General features: G+C 36.9%; 1 protein-coding gene across 7 annotated transcripts in view; it reads right to left on the bottom strand.

The window, feature by feature from the left end:
• The window catches only part of MRPL22 (mitochondrial ribosomal protein L22), a 112,874-nt gene that overhangs the window by 69,788 nt on the left and 20,911 nt on the right, over positions 1-22,175 (bottom strand). For 2 of the 7 annotated variants that reach the window (XM_004482588.4, XM_071210881.1), the window contains exons 3-6: positions 17,026-17,161; positions 9,010-9,075; positions 6,064-6,141; positions 4,582-4,651 (exon numbers count right to left, since the gene is read on the bottom strand). In XM_004482588.4, the coding sequence (XP_004482645.2) occupies positions 4,582-4,651; positions 6,064-6,141; positions 9,010-9,075; positions 17,026-17,161 (350 nt within the window). The remainder of the gene's footprint in view (positions 1-4,581; positions 4,652-6,063; positions 6,142-9,009; positions 9,076-17,025; positions 17,162-22,175) is intronic. The other 5 variants (XM_071210879.1, XM_071210887.1, XM_012521234.3 and 2 more) reach the window with 4 other exon arrangements.

The following is a 22,175-nucleotide window of genomic DNA, read 5'->3' as shown; positions in this document are numbered from 1 at the left end:
TGACATCACATTATAAATACAGGGACTATATCAAAGTGTGCACTTGACAATCCTCTCATGAAATGAATTTCAGCAGAAGCATCTTAGCTTTGTCAAAAAGGAATCTAGGAATGATCTAGGAATGAAAATGTCTAGGGTATCGGTGAAATTAGAGCCACGGCCCTTAGTCAACTTCACCTACTGGGCACTAAAGAAATGTGTTTAAGAATTTCCAAAGAGAAAGCATTACACAAATCATTTTATAAGGAAGCACCACCACACTCCCTGGATCAACCTGTCACAAGGAAAACCACAAATAAGAACAGTGATACTGAGAAGAGAGTAGATAAGATTCTGCAAAGCACTTTACAACACGATGGCAGTTTCATTCAAAACTGTTACTCTACCCAACTAGAGACCAATTTCCAAATACTCTGATGATAGGAAACATTACTCCAGTGAAAGACACAACTAGCAAACTGTGCAGCATTATATAACCTCCCAACGCAAAGGGATCAACCCTATCAGGATCTATGTTAACTACCATTCTTTCCCTCTCCCCAAAACACAAACTACAGAGATCTACATAAGAGCAGAATACCTGCTAAATGCCAACCAAGATTTCATCCTAAAGCCATGAAATATCATCTGCTGACCTTATGATACCTGATACCATTATCTCTACATTAATCTTTCTGAAACACCAGGACTCTTTGGTACTCTGCCATGAAAATACACAAGACAGTCAGCCAGGGGTCTGTATGAAATCAGGACCAGTAAAGCTTTCAAACTAGTTTCTAGTCTCCCACTTTCAGTCTCTCCTTCACTAATCTTGTATGTTAGGGGTTTCAAATTGCTTTTGTAAGTGAAATCATTTCAATTAAAATAAAAGTAATATATGGAAGCCCAATATATATAAAACACTGTCATTTGTATCTGTTCATTGAAGTATGGGTTGGGGAAGATCGAATATTATGCTATTCGATCATTCAACAAATATTTCTGAGCTCCTACTGGGTGCCAGAAGACTTCAGGGCCACAGTAATCATAAGCATTTTCTTCTGAGAAAAGAAGTTAATCGTAAGTATTTTCTCATGGGCTCCAAGGATACATGAGTGACCAAGATATCAAGAAGCTCGTTTGCCGTAGGTCCCATCCCTAGAGATCCCACCCCTACAGGCCCCACAAAGCAAGAGTTTCAAAATCATTCCTTAATTGTCTTAAAACCCTGACTTGCCCAAAAACTTCCTGTGGCTCCTCCTTGATAAAGCTTGAACTAATGCCACATCCTGCCATGTTCAGTGCTCTGGAATCTATGCCCAATCTAGGTTTTTAAGTTGATCTACCCTATGTCAATCTTCTATTTCCTCCGCACTATCCTACTCATTGTACCACATGGTCGTTGCTCATTCCATCCTACATGCCTTTCCTTATATGGTTACTCGACTCTCAAAATCTTCTTTTCTCCTGTACACTCACCCAGATTCCCAAAGGCCAATCCTCAAAAGCCAATTCTTCTCTCCATGACTGTTCTACTCCATTACTATTCTCTTCTTCTCTACTCTGACAATACCATTTACCCATATTACTCTTTTTGGTTCCAAATCATATGTTATCTTACATAAGTGCCATGTTTCATCTATATATGTCACTTCCTCAACCAAACTTATACTCCTTTTATATTCCCCTAAAAGTTATGGTCCACAAGCAATAGAAATGATTTTGAAATATATCCTCTGCTAATTAATACTATTTTTTTTTTCCAATACAAAGGCTTCTGGTAAATTTGCTCAGATTCTGAAATAAGTTTCAAAGTTTTCCAAACACATATAATATTAATGGTATACATAGTTTTCTTCCAACTCAGAAGAATTTATGTATTCTTTCAAGAACTACTACTGTCAAGAATAAAACCACCTGTACCAGATGTTTTAAATTGCTATGAAAGATATACCGTCTTCTAATTGAGCATGGGTAGCATGCATATTGTAGATGTTCAAATACTCACTGAATGAAAGAAAACATTAAGACATCTCAAAAATGTGAACACCTGCACTCTTCAAAAGATTATGCCCAACAGGTACCATGTATTTAAAGTATGTTTACAATTTCCTATTACTAGCATTGAGGTAAATACTTATCTTGAAATTCTGACCTAACAAGCCTGTCCCTCCTTTATCACTCTTAACCCAGAAAACTGATTTATAAAGTCAATCATTTTCCCTCAACTGAAACACTTTAGATGCCACGAAATGACTAAGTGACATTTTATTAGTCCTTGTCCACTTGACTAGGCCTATTAAGTGTCATTAGTCCTAAGTTTGAAAAGGAAATGAACTTTCTATATCTGTAGTCTTGCAACACCAGATATTTGCTTCAGAATTATGACAGGCATTTGAAGGGATTACCATAATATGAGAATATATGCTACCAAAAAGCAGTTCCCTTAACATAACTACATTTACTTATTTCAGGAGACTGAAAGAGTTTTTGCAGAACCTAAAAGGTAGCCAACAAGTAACTAGTCAAAAATCCAACAGAAGTCCTATGGAATGAAATGTCTACACCTTTTCCAAAAGAAAATGAGATAAACCAGTTTCCTGCATTTTCTATATAAACAAATAGATTCGGAGTCTTTCCCCTGGTTTTCAGATCTAGCAGGTCAGTGGTGAGGCTTGGGAATCTGTATTTTTCAAAATGTACCTCAGATGATTCTCTTAAGAGATGGTTTGGCAAATACTGGGATAAAATATCCTACATGATATGGTAAGATATGTTATTTCCTCATGTTATTTGTCTCTTTTTCCTTCACTATGGAATCATGCAGCAAAATACTTAATGAATGAGAAGTTTTAAAAATCATAAGACAAATTCAAACTTTAAGTGATTTTTACAGTGGACTAGATAAAAGGAAGTACAGGTAGGGCAGCAATACTTTGGCAGAAATGCACATAAGGAGACTGCTGAATCAAAGGTCCATTCATGTGCATAAGTATATTTTACTTAATGGCAACACTGGACTTTGCTCCTTCAATTGGGATGGCAGAACTAAACTGGAGTATTTCTTTACAGTTAATGAAAAAAGTATTTGAAGACAAATCCTATTTCAATTGTACCTGAATTCCATTATAAAATGGTATCTGTCAGCTAAGAAGCCAGTGTATCTATGAAATTGAATAAAATTAACCACATTTGATTTGGTATTCAGAGTCTTAGAACAGGAAAGGTCACCAAGAGGTTATAAGCATCCATCTCATCTCTTCCAAAGATGTTGACCCCTCCCCAACATTATTTATTCATGCTGCTCCCAGAAGAATATGCTTATCATTCACTACTATGGCCCTGAAGTCTTCCTGAGTTGTCATGTCAATTTTCCTCTGCCTCTGTGCACGTATCAGAATACAATTAGCTATAAAGGATTCTGCTTTAAAATGAGAAATTTCAATTGAAAATCATAACTAATTTGAAATTCAGAAGTAGATGGGGTTGCCAGCATCAATTCCAGGTGACCTGAAATGAGATTTTGACTTAGCCAGAATAAACATCTCCATTAGAGGAGAGATGTGAAAAGAATTTAGATTATTTTATTTTAATTGTTGAAAAATTATAAAACACAACTAATTTCCCTATAACGATTCAGCTTCTCTTCTTCCATCTGGCAAGAAGCCATTCCCCATATCTTGAATATTCTTAGATAAAACAGATGTTTAAATAAAACAGTCCTCCTTATATGTAGGTTTCACAGATTGAGAAAATTTTGCTCTGACATCAACATCTTTATTTGATTACGAAACAACTGAGGTTAGGAGTAACTGCTGCTGAAGTGAGAAGAAAACAACAACTCCAGCTACTGCTCCATTTTGCTATGGTGTTGGGAGGAGGCAAGAAAGCTCTGTAATAAATGTTGCTTCCCCTCTAGGAAAAGCGTTGTGCAAAAGTAAGTTGGGGGGAGAAAACAACAACAACAAAAAAGAAAACCCCTTACATTAGTACAGTGCATCATGCTACCCAAAATATTTTCACTTATATTAATTTAATGTGGAACAAGCATATAAAACCTATGCTTCAGGATGTAATAACAAAGGGGAAACAAATACATCAGGGTCATCTGAGCCTTCCAAGGCCTCTTAGCTTTACAATTCAATGGATTTTCCATTCTGTTAACTGGAAGGTTAAATTATAGGTCACCTGTGGATTAGGTGTCCTATAAAAATTATAAAGATTTTTTTAAGTTTATCTGTGATCCTTTATTTACTCCTTCCAATTGTCAACGAATTCATTTTTAAAAATCAGTTATGTTCTTTCTTAGTTTTATTATCATTAAAGGACCACTCTTAATCAGTCTTAGTATCCATTATTTAATAGTGATTGCAACAGGCTTCAGTTCTTGTAGAACTGGTAAGAATAAAACAATAAGGTTGTTACCACTTATAACAGATTAACCCTGGAATGCTAAAGGCTGAAGAATAAGCCATTACAAAAAAGTAATTTTCACTGGCAAACCAGTCCTGAGTAATTAGAGATCAGAGAACGAATTAGGTAAAAAACTTAGCGTAACTACTGGAAGGCATTTTCCAATGTTAAAAATATCAGACATCTTACCTATATGTAAATTGGATCGGAATTCCACATTGTGGTCTCTCACTGCCATATCTTGGGCTTCTAAGAGAACCTTAAATAAGGAAAAGATAAGGCATTCAATGACTGACCCTAAACTAAAAGAGAATTATGTTTCTTATTATTTACCTCTATAATATGACTACTAAGCACATTCTTCCATTTTATAGTCATTTAAAAAAATTTAGGAAATGATAACAGTACTAAAGAGAAGGGATATAGTAAGCTTTCCTTTCTCAGACAAGAATTGCAAGCAGGGAACATTGTCCTTCCAGGGATCATACATTAAGTTTTATTATTAATGTATTAATTAAAACATTAAGTTTTAAACAGAATGTATAACATCTAAAGGAGAAGATAATAATAATAGCAATTGTAGGCAGTACGCTTGGTTACAAACTTTTATTTTTTAGTCAGAGACTTGTCAAAAAGCTCAAGAAGTCCAAGAGCTAAATATTGGATAAAAATTCTTACATTTTGGGTTCAATGTAATATTAGCAGCAACAAACACAAAAAAAAATTATACTTGAGCATTTTTTATAAGAAGTTAATTATTAAATTTAAACTCCAGAGATTTTTGAGTTAATTTCTCCCAGAACACATTTTTTAAGAAGAACTGTGAGAAATAACAAACAAGATCTTTCACTCCTTTAAAATAAAAAACCTAGTATAAGGCTGAACACACAACAGAAACTTAGTAAGATGCATTCCAAATTAAATTAAATACAGTAAAACTAAAGCATTACAATGGAACAGCTTGTAAACCTGAACCCAGTAATCTTGACTCTTCAACTACTAAAATGAAAGGTAAGAATTGACTTTAAATGAAAATTAACTGAAGATATAGAAAACAATGCTGATATCCCCAGATGGTACAGGGCAATAGTCAACACAGCTTTTTGAAACAAAAACAAGTATACCTAAAATGAGTCAACACAATTACCATTAGCACATTTCTACCTAGCTACATTTAGAGCTGGAAAGGTCTTTAGAGATTATCTAATCCAATCCTACCTAGTTCTTAGATGATGAAAATGGAACCACACAGGTTAAGTGTCCATGGTCACAACAGGAATATTAGAGAAAGGAGTAGACTCCAAGCTTCCCAAGTCCCAGCCCAGTGCTCCTTCCACTTTTTTTGTTTTCGTTTTGTTTTTTCCCACTCAACTAGTTTTAAGACATAAGCTCCCATTTGTGGAAATGATTTTTTTTAAGTCTTCTAAAATATCTACCATGCCCCAAAACAATAAATTAAGACTGATCAATTAATAAAATATAAATAAACAAATGTTTGGTGCAAATAAAAGCATCTCAGTAAAAAATGCTTAAACTATAAATTTTGAACATATAAGCGCATTATCCTGAGTGCCCAGTAAGCAGGAATTCAGTAAGTAGGAATTCAGGATTCAGGCTGAGCTTACTAATCACCTGCAAGACACACACAAACAAACAATCTTACAAGTTTACCTCTTTAATTATTTTGGCTCCCTTTTTGTCATTGAATTCCAACTGAGCCAAAGCCTGGTCAATGGACATTCCTCGAATCTAGAATTAAAAGGGCACAGATAAGAGAAAATAAATTAGTTTTCAAAGTCAATGTTCTATTTTTAAAGTAAAAGCCTTACTACAATCCAAATAACTTCTAAAATACAATGGCCTAAACCCGGGCAAAAGAAGTTTGATAAGGGATACCAGTCTCTTTAATTCAAAATCAAATTTAACATTCATGAGTTGGGGGTGGAGGGATAGTTGTGCATTTGTGATAACATCACTACCCATGTTGGGTCATAGTGAGGATTTAAATTACATATGTAGGGAAGTAGACTTGGCCCAGTGGTTAGGGCGTCCGCTTACCACATGGGAGGTCCACGGTTCAAACCCTAGGCCTCCTTGACGCGTGTGGAGCTGGCCCAGGTACAGTGCTAACGCGCGCAAGGAGTGCCCTGTCACACAGGGGTGTCCCCCGCTTAGGGGAGCCCCGTGCGCAAGGAGTGCGCCCTGTACGGAGAGCTGCCCAGCGCAAAACAAAGTGCAGCCTGCCCAGGAATGGCGCCGCACACACCGAGAGCTGACACAACAAGATGACACAACAAAAAGAAACACAGATTCCCGTGCTGCTGACAACAACAGAAACAGACAAAGAACACACAGCAAATAAGACACAGAGAACAGACAACTGGGGCAGGGAAGGGGAGAGAAATAAATAAATCTTTTAAAAAAATAAATTACATATGTATCAAGTGATTAGCACAATGTGTAACACAAGCAAATGTTCAATAAATAGTAGCTATTATTATGAGGCATACAGAACCTATTAAACAGCAAAGGTTCTAGAGACAGCACATATGGGTTTGAATTCCTACTGCCATTTTCCAGCTGTTCCATTTTGGCTGTTTCCTATGGTCTACAAGCCCTAGTTTCCATAGTTCTAAAATGAAAATAACAATATTTACTAACTCACAGGACTGCTGAGAGATAGAAGTATAAAAAACAGATATAAAGAACCTAACTCTAATGGACGCTAATATATGCCAGTAAGCATGGATGACTTGGATGTCCTCTAAGGGCAGGCTCAAGGAACGTAGATGTTTGTCAGTTGCTCCTTACTTTGTTTAGTCGGGCATGCAAACTAAGGGTCAGAAATGAATGGCTTGAGGCAATAAAAGGGGTATATTTTAGAGGCTGAAAAAGGGAAGAAAAAGAGGAGGGATAGGGTGGTAAAGATCTAAGATGAGGGAAATATTTTGGAGGAGGAAGAAATGTTTAAATGGCGATGGTGATAAAGTTTTTCTGTATGATATAACTACTTTTTCTTTCGATTTCTTAAGAAATAATCTGTATTATTTAACAATTATAATTTGGATTTTTTTTTTTTAAGTGGAAAAGTGATAGAGTGGCAAGTCTAGCCTTAAAGTAGGTTCAGTGTAAGAGTAGATGGTGCCACAAGGGGCCCTGTCCTATCCAAGACTGCACTAGATTCTTCCTCCTTTCCCCTTCTCTTAGGTTCTGAGAGTCTAATACCTGTTCTGACATATTATTTCCATGTGAATAAGATGAAAAGAACAGATATGGAAAAACCATTAAAATATAAATATGTGTAATTAAATAATTAAGTCAAAAATTCAGAATCATAAATCCAATAGATTAGTAACAATGTTCTGAAATGTTCCAATCATTTGCCCATTTGAACCATGGCTCATGCTGTCAACTTTCCCAGCCATCTACCTATCATCACCCTCTCATGAGGGCAGTTGCAGGGTCATTCATTTATTTACTCATTCATTCAATCAAGAAATATTTATTGAGTGCCTAGTACATGGCCAGAACCAATCCAGAGGGTTAAGGATACAATGATGAACAAGAAACACAGGATCCTGATGGAGTTTCCACTTCAGTACTTTTTAGTAGTGGTGAATGGGGGGAGCAGGCAACAAATTAATAGACAAATGAACAAAATAATACAGATTACTAGCATTGCTATGACTTGTTCAGCAAAATATTCCTAGCACAATGTCTAGCATGTGGTAGGTACTCAATAATTAACTGACTAAAATATATAAATATATGTCTGGAAACCCATTTTCTCTGAGCTCGACACTCAGTTTTTTCCAACTGATAACTCACTTAAGCTGATGTGTTTTGCCTCAAATTGCATTTTTTTTAATTAGAGAAGTTTACAGAACAATAATGCATAAAATACAGGATTCCCATAAACCACCCTATTATTAACACCATGCATTGGTGTGGAACATTTGTTACAATTGATGAAAGATTTTTATAATTGTATTACTAACCAAAGTCCACTGAGGTTCACTGTTCGCATTGTGTAGTTCCCTGGAAATTTTTTTTTGCAAATTTAACATTTTAACTATAAAACTTAATCTGTAATAGTTTTCAACCTATTAAGACAGCAGGTATTCCAAAGAACACAGGTTGGCAAAAACAATACTAAGCATTAAAGGCATTTCCTCCTATATATAATTAATGTATTACATGTATATTTGCTGCTTTTATTTCCCCTCATATGCAAATTTCACCTTCCAGGGGGAAACTGTTTTTAACAAAAAGCAAGTTTTGAAACACATTAAAATCAACTTTTACAGAAAAGAAAGCTTCCTGGATTCTCTAGTCACAGCCAGAGTTCCTCAAATAGTATGATGTTCCTGTTTTAAATACCTAGCCAGGATGATTTAGTTTCTCAGAAGAAAGGCAAATATTAAGCAAAATCACTCATCTTAAGTAATCATTCTTTTAATTACTTACCAAATGCCTAAACATGTAACTATATTTTATTCTTTCATATTGGGAGAAACGAGGGCACATTTTTTCTAAGTATATTGATATTTCAAATCTTGGGGGGAAATTCATCACTTCTTTCCCAAAGAATTACAAGGTAATAGTCATTTTGCTTACCAATTTTGCCAAATACCACATCTTGTCTTTGCTGTATTTTATTTGTCTTCGACAATGATAGATTTCCTTAAGTAGGAAAAAAAATTTAGGTTTATTAAAATGACTGTAACATATACTTTTGCTAAACTTTTTACTTTCTATGCCACAAGAAATAAAAATATTATCAAGAATTTGAAATTCTTTTTCCCTATACACAGTTGTATTTCCCCAAAGACTCACCATGTTAAAAGATTATTAAGGGAAAAACAGAAACTATAAAATGGCCAGTTTGTACCAATATTTACAACATTTCTATGCAGAGGAATAGTAAAAGTTTAAATGAAAGTATTTTGAAAACATTTAGCTGGTTAAAAAGAACAAAAGGTACAAAAAAGGGGGGGGGAGGTTATTTTTAATGAGAATGATAGGAAAATGGACAAAATAAGTGTTTTCCAAGGAAGGCCAATACTCTAGGTGTTTAGTTGAGAGCATAGGTTCTAGAATCAGAATGCTTGGATTTGAATCCCAGCTCTGCTACTTACTACCTACAAAACCATATGCAAGCTACTTAACCTCTGCTTCATAAGTTTCCTCTTCTTTAAAATATAGTATTACATACTTCATAAAATTATTATAAAGATTAAACAAAATAACCTATAGAAAGCATTCAGTGACTGACACATAATAAGTTTTCAATAAATGTTAGCTTTTATTATTACTTATTTAAAGGGGCAGGTGAATCCCTGTTTAATTTTTAAAAAATCAATCACCTGTTAAACAATTTATACTTCACAAAGCACTTTCAGGTCCACTATTTCATTTGATCTACTCTATGAGTTGAGAGAGTAAACATATTACAATCCTTGTACAAACTGAAAATTAGACACCTTAGGTAACTGTTCAAGACAGCAAAGCTCGAAGTCAAAGACCAAGGAAGTATGTGAAGTATCTAAGACAGTGTCTGACAGGTGTGCCATCAAAAGGACAACCCCTTATGACCCCAAAACCCGTATTTTTTTTCACTACCTTACCAAACTGCTAATCTACTTTAAAAATTAGAAAAATTTGTCAAAGCAAATAATAGTGAAAAGACTTCAGGACTTTCTTTCGTTTGTTTTTTTTTTTTTTAAGATTTATTTATTTATTTAATTCCTCCCCCAACCCGGTTGTCTGTTTTCTGTGTCTATTTGCTGCGTCTTGTTTCTTTGTCCGCTTCTGTTGTCAGCGGCAGGGGAAGTGTGGGCGGCGCCATTCCTGGGCAGGCTGCACTTTCTTTCGCGCTGGGCGGCTCTCCTTACAGGGAGCACTCCTTGCGTGTGGGGCTCCCCTACGCGGGGACACCCCTGCGTGGCAGGGCACTCCTTGCGCCATCAGCACTACACATGGGCCAGCCCCACACGGGCCAAGGAGGCCCGGGGTTTGAACCGCGGACCTCCCATTTGGTAGATGGACGCCCTAACCACTGGGCCAAGTCTGTTTCCCGACTTCAGTACTTTCTAACATTCAGACTCCTGCTTGAACTCTTCAAATGCCTTAGAAAACAGAAGAGTTTGCTTAAGTAGCCATCTTTAAATATGTAGCAGATTTCATTTCCATTACTATAGAGGCTGACAGGCTGAAAACTGTAGCAACAGCCTAATTACATTTTCTTCCTGAAGAGCAAGGGAGAGGAAAGAAGAGCTATCTTAGCTAATCATAGTGACCTACAAAGATTAATCCACTCAATGAAATCTTTTATATAGAAATATTTCAATTCTTGGTTTCCCATAGTGGGCTATCTTTAAATCTGAACTGTATATGACAATCATCAATTTTTGGGGGGGGTAGAGGGGAATACATATATGTAGTAGTCTTGACAAGAGCATAGGAAAAAAGAGATAAAGTATTTACAAGAAAGAAGAAAGTTACTCAATCATTCTCTTCTAAAACTAAAAAGCTCAACATTTACTTTATGCAGGTGAAATGGTCAACAGAGCACTTTTTAAAGATAAAGCAGTCTCAGTAAATAAATCCATCATGGGCAAATATATAAGTAGCAAAGATGGAGGTCAGAAGACTTGGTTATATATCACTACTATTACTAACCAACAGGGTAAATTGGATAAAATTAAGTTAGCATATAATGCACAAAAGGTATTCAAATGAAGGAAAAGCTAAATTATAAAATATCTAAAACAACTTTTACAGAAATTAATTTTTAAATATACACAATAACTCAAACAAGGATAAAATATCACCTAATAAAAGTCCTTACTAGTGCCTTATGGAATCTAAATTAATGACTTACAAGCATGAGTTATTACCAGTATGTCAGTTAATCCATAAACTAAAAATACACCTCTTTCAGAAACAGTTGTTCAAACAATTTTGCTACAATCTTACTATACTTTAACTTAACATAGCTTATTTCACTGATACTACAAAAGTAAACTCAAGGGAAGCAGGTGTGGCTCAAGCACCTGGGCTCTCATCTACCATATGGGAGGCGCTGGGTTCACTTCCCAGGGCCTCCTTGTGAAGGCAAGCTGGCCTGTGCACATGGAGAGCTGCTGGCCTGCACAGCAAGACAATGCAACAAAGGAGGCAAGGAGACACAGAAGAACAAGCAGCAAATGGACACAGAGAGCAGAAAGCAAGCCAGCAGCAAAGGGGGGGATAAATAAATTAAAAATAAATCTTTAAAAAAAAAAGTAAACTCAAGCCCAAATTAATAAGATGTGAAGATGATGAAGAAAGACCTTTAATTTCTCTCTGGTTTTATTCAGTACCCCATCCATTATTATTTGTTTATAAAATACATATGACCAATGCTCAAGATCAGAATGAACTAGAATGGTCATACTATCTGGCCTTTTTTAAAAACCTAAAGATAAAACTATTTTAAAATGTTTGCAGTTAGTAATTTAGCAAATCTAAGAGACTCAAAACCACATAGTGGTATAGTGTTATGAACTAAATGGTTATGTTAGTAAATTATTCCCAGGAACTAAGGTATTTATGAAGGGTATTTTCAGTCATAACAGTTATAATTGATGCACTAATGCCAATTTACTAAGTACTATTTAAAGCTAGCAAATGTTAACATATTTCCCAAAGATCATAACTTGTCTCCAAAAAGGATTACTTAAACAAAATCCATGAAAAATAGAGAATTAAATTAGGTTTCTGGGGAGCAGATGTGACTCAAGCAGTTGAGTGCTGCTTCCCAAATGGGAAATCCCAGGTTCAGTCCCTGGTGCCTCATAAAAAAAAATAAATCACAAGCAAACAAACAAAAAAACCAGCTCAGTGGCTGAGCACCGGCTTCCCACATACAAGATCCCAGGTTCAATTCCCAACCCTAGTACCTAAAAAAAAGAGAGAAAGAAAAATTAGGTTTCTCCAAAGTGCCCATGTAAAAGAATAAAGCTAAATATCTTCACAGAGGCATTTGTACATGGCTTATATGTGATATAAAAAAGCTAATCAAAATAGTTTCAATAAATAAAATATATAACAATTGGATTAACATTTTCTTCACTTGCTAGAGGTAAGTAGATAACCTACTGTTAACTATGTAAGATATACTGTAAAGGATGTATTTTTAAATATCCAAAAGATTGGCACTACAAAATATAAAATTTTGCTTCTAGATTCTGGACCTAACAAGTACTGTCATGATTTATTTCCCATTAATATCTAAGTTTAAAAAGCTAAGGTAAGAAGGAGAAAAACACATTGATTATAGGAAATAATATTTTACTTATGATAATTGTACAAAGGCGCTGCTTTCTTTAAAATTTTGGTCAAATACAAAATGGAGTCAAACTCAATAGCGCACACACACAAAACAGCCCAAATTCTGTGGCAAATCTAACTTTCAGGTTCTAGTGAGATGGTAAAATATGGAAATTAAAGTATTATTTGTTTAAACTACTAATATCTCCTTTTCCTCTTATTTCCCAATCAGGTAGTAGCTCTTTAAATCAATAAATCAATTCCCCTAAATAAAAGAGAAATAGAATTCATAAAACTGCACTAATTCAGACCAATACTTAGGCAACTTAATTTTTTTCTTTTGCTTTATAAGAATTTATTTACATAATTGAGATCATGCTGCACACATAATTTCTATTCTATTTTATTCTTTAAAACAATCATTTTCTCATGTTTTAACTGTACATTTCCATGGTATTAATTACATTCACGATGTTGGATTATCAGCACTATCCATTACCAAGACTTTTTTCATCATCTGAAAGAGAAATTTTACCTATTAAGCAAAAAAAAAAAAATCCCTACTCCCCACCCCCTACCTCCCACCCCTGGTAACCTCTAATCTACTTTCTGTCTCTTTGAATTTGCTTAATTCTAGATATTTCATGTAAGTGTAATCATATTTGTTCTTTCATGTCTGGATTTTTTTTTCCCCTAGGTACTGGGGCCAAGGATTGAACCACTGAACCCCAGACTTCATATGTGGGAAACTGGCACTCAACCAATGAGCCACATTGCCTCCCAAGTTGGTTTTTTCGTTTGCTCGTTGCTTGTTATTTTTTAAGGATGCACCAGGGACCAAACCCAGAACAGACCTCCCATGTGGGAAGCAGGCACTCATCCGCTTGAGGCACATCTGCTCCCCAGCTTATTTTTCCTTAACATATTTTTAAGGCTCATCCTTATTAACTAGAAGTGAGACTGCTGGGTTATATAATAAATCTACACTTTCTGAGGAACTACCAAACTGTTTTCTACTGTGGCTGCACAATATTATATCCACAAGTATTGATCAAGGGTTCCAATTTCTCCACATCCTCACCAACACTTGCTATTTTCTACCTTTTTTTTTAAAGATTTATTTTATTTATTTCTCTCCCCTCCCCCCCGCCCCAGTTGTCTGATCTCTGTGTCCATTCGCTATGTGTTCTTCTGTGTCTGCTTGCATTCTCAGTAGCACCGGGAATCCATGTTTCTCTTTGTTATGTCATCATGCTGTGTCAACTCTCCATGTGCGCAGCACCATTCCTGGGTGGGCTGCGCTTTTTTCGCGCCAGGGGGCTCAGTGCAGGGTGCACTCCTTGTTTGTGGGGCTCCCCTACACCGGGGACACCCCTGGGTGGCAAGGCACTTCTTGCGCATGGCAGCAGTTCACATGCACCAGCTCACCACATGGGTCAGGAGGCCCTGGGTTCGAACCCTGGACCTCCTATATGGTAGGCAGATGCTCTATCAGTTGAGCCATTCACTTCCCTACTTTTTAAATAACAGCTATCCTAGTGGTGTAAAATGGTAGCAATTGTAGTTTTGATTTCCATTTCCCTGATGACTAACAATGTTGAGCATCTTTTTATATGTATATCTTCTCTGGCCATGTGTATATCTTCTTTGGAGAAATGTCTACTCAAGTCATTCGTCCATTATGTAATTAGATTATCTATCATTCTGCTCTTATGTTGTAGGAGGTCTTTATATATTCTGGATATTAAACCCTTATCAGATTATATGATTTACAACTATTTTCTCCCACTTTGTAGTTTGGTATTTCACTTTCTTATAATGTCTTTTGAGGCACAAAGTTTTAAATTTTAATAAAGTTCAATTTATTTTTTTTGTTGTTGCCCATGTTTTTGGTGTTATATCTAAGAATTCACTGCCCAATCTAAGATCCTTAAAGTTTTCCCCTATGTTTTCTTCAAAGAGTTTTACAGTTTTAACTCTTAAGTTTAGATCCTTAATATGTTTTGTGTTAATTTGTGTATATGGTGTGAGGTAGGGGTTCGACTTCATTCTTTTGCATGTGAATATCCAGTTTTGCTAATACCACTTGTTGAAGATACTATACTTTTCCCATTGAGGGTATTTGGAAGCATTGTCAAAAATCAGTTGGCCATAGATGTGTGGGTTCATTTTCAGACTCCCAAGATTCTTTTGATTCCCAAGATTCAGGGCACTTTACAATGCCATATGAACTTGAGGATCAACTTTTCCATATTTGCAAAAATGACTGCCGGTATTTTGACAGGGATTATGTTAAATCTATAGATCACTTTGGGCAGTACTGACATCCCAAGATGGGATGTTGTGATGGTTAGGCTAATGTGTCAACTCCAAGCTAGGTAATTGTGCTCAGTTGTTGTTCAAGCAAGCACTAGGTTAACTGTAATACAAGGACATTTATAGACTTTAGTTACCAGTGACTTTACTGAATAGATAGCTGATTACATCTATATCAATCAGGGAGATTGCCATCAGCAATGAGTTATACTTAATCCAATCAATTGAATGTCTTAAAAGGGGAAGTGATTTCAGTTTTCAGAGAGAATTTCCCAGCTTATCTTTGGACACCCAGTGTCTCCCGGAAACTCATCAAGGACCTTCACTGGACTTTCGTCGAAGCCCTGGTTTGCAGCCTGCCTGTGGAACTAGACTTGTGCATCCCCATGGTCACACAAGAGACTCATAAAATCGCACACTATTGACAGATATCCCCTGTTGATTCTGTTTCCCTAGAGAACACTGACTAATACAGATGCCTTACCACTTATTTAGGCTTTCTTTAATTTCTTTCATCAGTGTTTTATTATTTTCTGTGTACAAGTCTTTCACCTCTTTCATTAAATTTATTCCTACATATTTAATTCTTTTTAGTTGCTAATGTAAAAACGGCATTGTTTTCTCAACTTTCATTTTGGATTATTCACTGCTGGTGTACAGAAACACAGCTGGTTTTAGGGTATTAGCTTTGTACCCTACAACTATGCTGAATTTGTTTATTAGTTCTAATAATTTTCTTGTGGATTCTTTGGGATTTTCTATATGAAGGAACATGGCATTTGTAAATAGAGATAATCTTACTTCCTTTTCAATTTGGATGCTTTTTTCTTTTGCCTAATTGATCTGGCAAGGACTTCTAGTACAATGCTACATAGTAGTGGTGAAAGTAGGTGTCCTTCTCTTATTTCTGATCTTAGGGGAAAAGTTTTCAGTCTTCCACCATTGTATAATGTTAGCTGTGGATTTTTCATAAGTGCCCTCTATTACTTTGAGGAAATTTCTTTCTATTCCTATTTTTCTGAGTGTTTTTATCAGGAAAGTATAAGTTGGAGTTTGTCAAATGCCTTTTTTGCACCAACTGATACGATTTTGAGGTTTATTCCCCCCCTCCTTCATTCTACTAATATCATGTATTATGAATCTTCTCTTAATGAAATGCATGCTTTCAAGTTCGTATAAAAACTAAGAAAATGAGATGGTCCTTAGTACTACACTTAGATGAGAATGATTATTTAGTAGAGAACTTTAAAGATGTTTACTGAACTGGACGATTTATAATTAACACAGTAATTCTATTTCTAAAGTACTTATGACAGTTTATTTTCAGTAGGACTAAAATGTTCCCCTTTTTTTAAAAAACCCTACTGTTATTTACTTAAACTTTTCAACAGCTAGTATGACTTCACAGTAAATTCACATTAAGCTGGAAGTTGGTCTTCTCAGATTGCAGCAATTTCTAGCACAGTTTAGAGAGAAAAAAAAAAGAATTCTGAGCAGTTAAAGACAAGATAAAGATATCTCTGGAAGGAATCTGATATTTAAATTCAAACCTTAGATTTAAAGGTTTTTGAATTATGAAAAACTGAGTGTGCCTATATGATATTCAAATATAAAAACTGGAAAACTAAATATATGACTTTACTATTGACCAAGGGTTTTAGTCATTCTTGCCTAAATCTTCCATTATTAAAAATTCATTAGCTAGCCTCTTAGAATAAAAAATGTCAGTATATCTCAAGCTTTTAGAATTAAGGCCACTAATCAGGAAGTTAATTAAAGGTAAACAGTATGTAAAGCAATGACAATAAAATGAGGTATTATATGTAATAAAGTGATGAGTTTTTAATATTACTAAAATAAATCTAATAAATTTCCCGTGTCAATTAAAGGTTATTGAAAATTGCTGTATAATTTTTCTTTTCTTAACATGGCATAATAAATCAATGCTAGGTACATAATAGTACTTTATCAAAATGAAGAGACTAGTTCTACCCACAAACTTACTGCTGGTCTCCGAGGTTCTCCAGGCAGTTGTGGAGGATAAACAATTTTATTCTTCCTCTCCCATTTTCGAGAGATGTCAACAGGAGCACTTGTGTGGATATGTGATTGGGGCAAAACACTGTGAGATGAAAGAAACCTGTGAAACAACAGATATTTAGAACTTTCCTGGGGAATTTATTGTATCTTCTCTATTAACAGTTTCTTTTTGATGGAAACAATTTAAGGATCATAAGTGAAAACATTCTAGGAGTATTCCTTTAAAATAGACTGTTTACATAAATCACCACAAAGAAATAGTTTGTTGGAGGCTATGAAAAGTTAATTAATGTACGCCAATTATAAAAAGTTATTAATTCAAGATCTCTTATCCTGACTGGCTAACAAATGTTGAATCTCTACTAAGAGTCAGCCCAGTCCTAAAAAAGATTTAAAGATATTGATGGATCCCTGACTTGACCTTTGGAACTCCATTCCACAATAATCTTGAGTAAGACAAATACAAAAATAATTACAGAACAATATAAAACCATACAACTGAAATACAGGAAACAAATGGAAGAGGATTTCAAAGAAGGCCTCAGGCAGATCTTAGACAAGATTTTAACTGGCAGAGGAAGGGGATGTATACATCCCAAAATGGGGCAAAGGCATGTGTCACCTGTGTAGAGATGCAGAGATGAGAATAAGGAGAGCATGTCAAGAAGGAAGGAGAGAGGTCTGACTGAATCAGGGTATCTGTTAGATACTGGAAAATACTAGAAAGGTAATTGGGGCTGGAGTGGATACCTTAAAAGCCAAACTAATGATCTGGGACTTCATGTTGAAGACACTAATTCACCGATCCTTGACCTTCTTTACTCCAACTGCCTTAAAGATAAACTACCTTTTCTCCCTTTCTCATCTTCCCCAGCTATTGTTGCTCCACCATATCACTAAATTAAATCACTCCTGAATGGCATCTTTAACTCCTCAATCATCTTTGCCCTACCAGAGCCAGTCACCAAGTCTTACAGATGCTTCCAGAAATATTTCTCAAATGCTTCCTCTTCTCCATTCCAATTGCCACCACCCTAGTTCAGGACGTGTTCTTTTTCACAATAGCCTCTAGAACGATTACTCTTCCATCAACTTACCCAGTTCCAATCCATCTTTCTCTAAGCACCTATATATACTTCTTTAATACAGATACACTCATGTCACACTCCCACTTTAAAACATATGATGGGATAAGGCAAGTGATGAATTATGTAATATAATCTTCTATTTCTACTTCTATCATTGCAATGTCATTGACAATTGGGATTCTTTGTGTAGGAGAAAGAAGATAGATATATAATAAGAAAAGAGCTTTAGTAAAAATTATGTACTAGATCTCTCCATGGAAAAGGTCTAGAAACAATGACTAATCATAAAGTCCAGACTTTGGTCTTGAAATTTCACACTGAAAAGAAGCAAAGCCACTGGGAGAAATGACTAACTGGAAGTCTCGGGCAGAAAAATACAGAGGATACGCTGGAACTCCCTGTCAAACCAGAAAGCAAGGGAGCTAACAAGGTACCAGGGCCATTTCAAAGTGATGCAGGTGAGCAAACTTGTGGATACCCCCACTAGCTAAAAATGTGACAAACCAAGGATCACTAAGGACAATAATTATAGTGAATTGAAACACATCGAATATGTTTAAATTCATGAGTTAATAATGAAACTAAGAAAAATACTACAGGTATACCTCATTTTACTGTACTTTGCTTTACTGTGCTTGTCAGATATTGCATTTTTTTTTAATTGAAGGTTTATGTCAAGCAAGTCTATCAGTGCCATTTTTCAAACAGCATGTGCTCACTTCATGCCACTGTATCACATTTTGGTAATTCTCACAATATTTCAAACTTTCTCTTGATTATTGTATTTGTTATGATCTGTGATCAGTGACCTTTAATATTACTATTGTAAATGTTTTGGGGTGCCACAAACTGCACCAGTGTAAGACCACATTGTTGGTCTTATACTTATTTCATTAATGTTGTATGTGTTCTGACTCTCCACAGACCAGCCATTCCTCCAACTCTCTCTACCTACTCAGCCTCCCTATTACCCAAGATACAGGAATATTGAAATTAGGTCAATTAATAACCCTACAATGACCTCTATGTGTTCAAATGGAAGAAAGAGCTCCACATCTCTCAAAAGCTAGACATGTTTAAGTTCAGTGAAGAAGGCGTGTCAAAAGCTGAGATAGGCTGAAAGCTAGGTTTCTTACATCAGTTAGCCAAGTTATGAATGCAAAGGAAAAGTTCTTCAAGGAAATAAAAAGTGCTACACCAATGAATGCACAAATGATAAGAAAGCAAAACAGCCTTATGCTGATATGGAGAAAGTTTCAGTGGTGTGGATAGAAGATCAAACCAGCCACAACATTCCCTTAACCCAAAGTCTAATTCAGAGCAAGACCCTAAATGACTGTAATTCTATGAAGGCTATGAGAAGTGAGGAAGCTACAGAAGAAAAGTTTGAAGCTAGTTAGCTTGGTTCATGAGCTTTAAGGAAAGAAGCCATCAACTTCAAGGAAGACGGTGGATTAGAAAGACAAGGCACATGGTGAGCCAGTGCCTGCGTGGCAAGCCAGTGCCTGCACAGTGAGCCAAGTGTTCAGGAGGCAAGTCGAGTGCCTGCATGGTGAACAATGCCCACATGGCAAGCCGAGCACCTGTGCAGCGAGCCGAGTGCCTGCGCAGTGAGCCGATGCCCATGCAAGTGAGGCACGCAGCAAGATGATGATACAACAAAAGAGAAATGAGGGGGAGAGTCAAGGTAAAGTGCAGCAGAGACCAGGAACTGAGGTGGTGCAACTGACAGGGAACCCCTCTCCACATCAGAGGTCCCCAGGATTGAATCCCGGTGAATCCTAGAAGAAAAAGACGAGAAGAGAAGACAAAAAGAGAGAAACAGATACAGAAGATCACACCGCAAATGGACACAGACAGCAAAAACAGCAGGGCAGGGGAGGGGAAATTTAAAAAAAAGAAAGACAAGGGACTCTCTTCTCTCCCAGAAACATAGCTAGAGGACAGGCAGAAACAGCCTGGGAAAAAAATGTTGAAGGTTTAGGACATCAGGGAAGGCTGGGCACCTCCCAGAAAAGAGAGGGGCACAGGAAAAAAATCTCAATGGAAAGACCATGAGTAGAAGCTGCAGCTGCAGCCGCTGGCGCACTTAGTCCACCATAAAAGCATAAAATTTTGAATTCTCCAGCCTTGGGCTGGCAGCTACAGAAAGGGGGCCACAGGGATCCACCTCCCCAGGAAACAAGAGAGAGAGAGACATGCAGCCAAAGGCTGATTCAGCTCTTGACCAAATTTAGTCTGCTGTGGCCCATGAGCCTTTCCAGGCTGGGAAAGGCTGTGCCCTTGTTTGTCCTGAGAGCCAGCACAGGACTAGAGAGCAATCCTATCAATCACTCCTCTACTTACCGGACCTGGTGGTTGAGAACACAGAGGGGAGTGGAATTATTTCGTACCCAGGAAAGGGGTGGGGGCAGTCAGCAAAGGCTGGAGAAATACCCTTGAGAAAGTTTGAATTGCAAGGCTCGGAACAGCCCCAGGCAGGATTCTCCCTCATACTATTGTGGTAGCAACAGCCAACCTGCTCCCATTAGGCTTCAAACAGGGAGGGCTGTCAAAGAGCACCATCTGCTGGTGGACCAAGGGAGTATACATGAGGAAATTTAAGTGAGAGGCTTTTTCAAACTTTACAACCTCCCTTCCCAATGCCCTAGGAAGTGGGTTTGCAACCCATTAGTAGGTCCAGGGCCCAAATTTGAGTAACAGGGACAATCCTAAAGACCCAGAACAGGCTGAACCAAGAGTTAAAGAACAGCAGTAATACACAGTCTCCGACCACTAAATCCCTACAAAATAGAAAAAAATTGAGCATCTGAGTAAACTTACCATCCTAATCAGATGTCTAGACATCAACAAAAAAATTACAAGTCACACTAAGAAAATGGAAGAAATGGCCCAAGAAAAGGAATATTTCAAAGCCTCTGAAGAGACACAGGATTTGAGACAACTAATCAATGAGATACATACAAATTTCCAAAATCAAGTTAATGAGTTGAAAGACAATATGGCTAAAGAGATCAATGACATCAAGAAGAAACTGATGGGAATGGATGTGGCTCGAGCAGTTGAGCACCTGCCTCCCACATGGGAGCTCCCGGATTCAGTTCCCAGTGCCTCCTAAAGAAGACAAGCAGAAAACAAGCAGACATCAAGCAAAATAAATGAGCATACAACAAGAAAAACAAATGAGCAGGGAGTGGATGTGGCTCAGGCAGTTGCACACCTGCCTCCCACAAGGGAGGTTCCTGCTGCCTCCTAAAGAAAAAACAAAACAGACAACGAGCAGATAAGGGGGGGGAAAAGATAACAAGCACAAAAAATGAGCAAAAACTATAAACAAACAAGGGAATCATTTCAGGGAGGAAAAAAAAGACAACACTGAGCAAGCAAAGAAGAATCTGAGAATCTGAATTGAAAAGTAACTGAGCTCATGGGCGTGAAAGACACGCTAGGAGCCTCAAGTGACAGAGCTTCTGCCTACCATATGGGAGGACCTGGGTTCCATCCCTGGGTCCTCTGGTGAAAAAGAAGAGAAAGTGTGCCCAGACGGCAAGCCAGTGTCCACGCAAGTACCTGTGTGGTGAGACAGTGCCCGCACGAGTACCTGCGTGAGTACCCACGTGGTGAGCCAGTGCCCTATGCAAGTGAGCCATGCAGCAAGATAATGCATCAAAAGAGAGACAAGGGGAGAGTCAAGGTGAAGAGCAGCAGAAACCAGGAACTGAGAGGTGCACAATTGACAGGGAACTTCTCTCCCCATTAGAGGTCTCCAGGATCGAATCCCAGTGAATCCTAGAGAAGAGAAAATGAGAAGAGAAGACAACACAGACAGCAAAAACAGCAGGGCGGGAGGAACGGAAGAGGGGAAAATAAATAAACAAATCTTAAAAAAAAACACAGTGGCATACAACAGCAGACTTGAAATGACAAAAAAAAAAAGAATAAGTGATACAGAAGACAGAACATCTGAAATTGAAGAAAGAAAAGAACAGAGAGAGAAAAGAATGGGAAAAAAACTGAGCAAAGTCT

Source organism: Dasypus novemcinctus, chromosome 2 (genome assembly GCF_030445035.2).
Source record: "Dasypus novemcinctus isolate mDasNov1 chromosome 2, mDasNov1.1.hap2, whole genome shotgun sequence".
Classification (NCBI taxonomy): Eukaryota; Metazoa; Chordata; class Mammalia; order Cingulata; family Dasypodidae; genus Dasypus; species Dasypus novemcinctus.
Note: the sequence above shows the minus strand (reverse complement) of the source record. Positions and strands in the feature narration are given on the sequence as shown.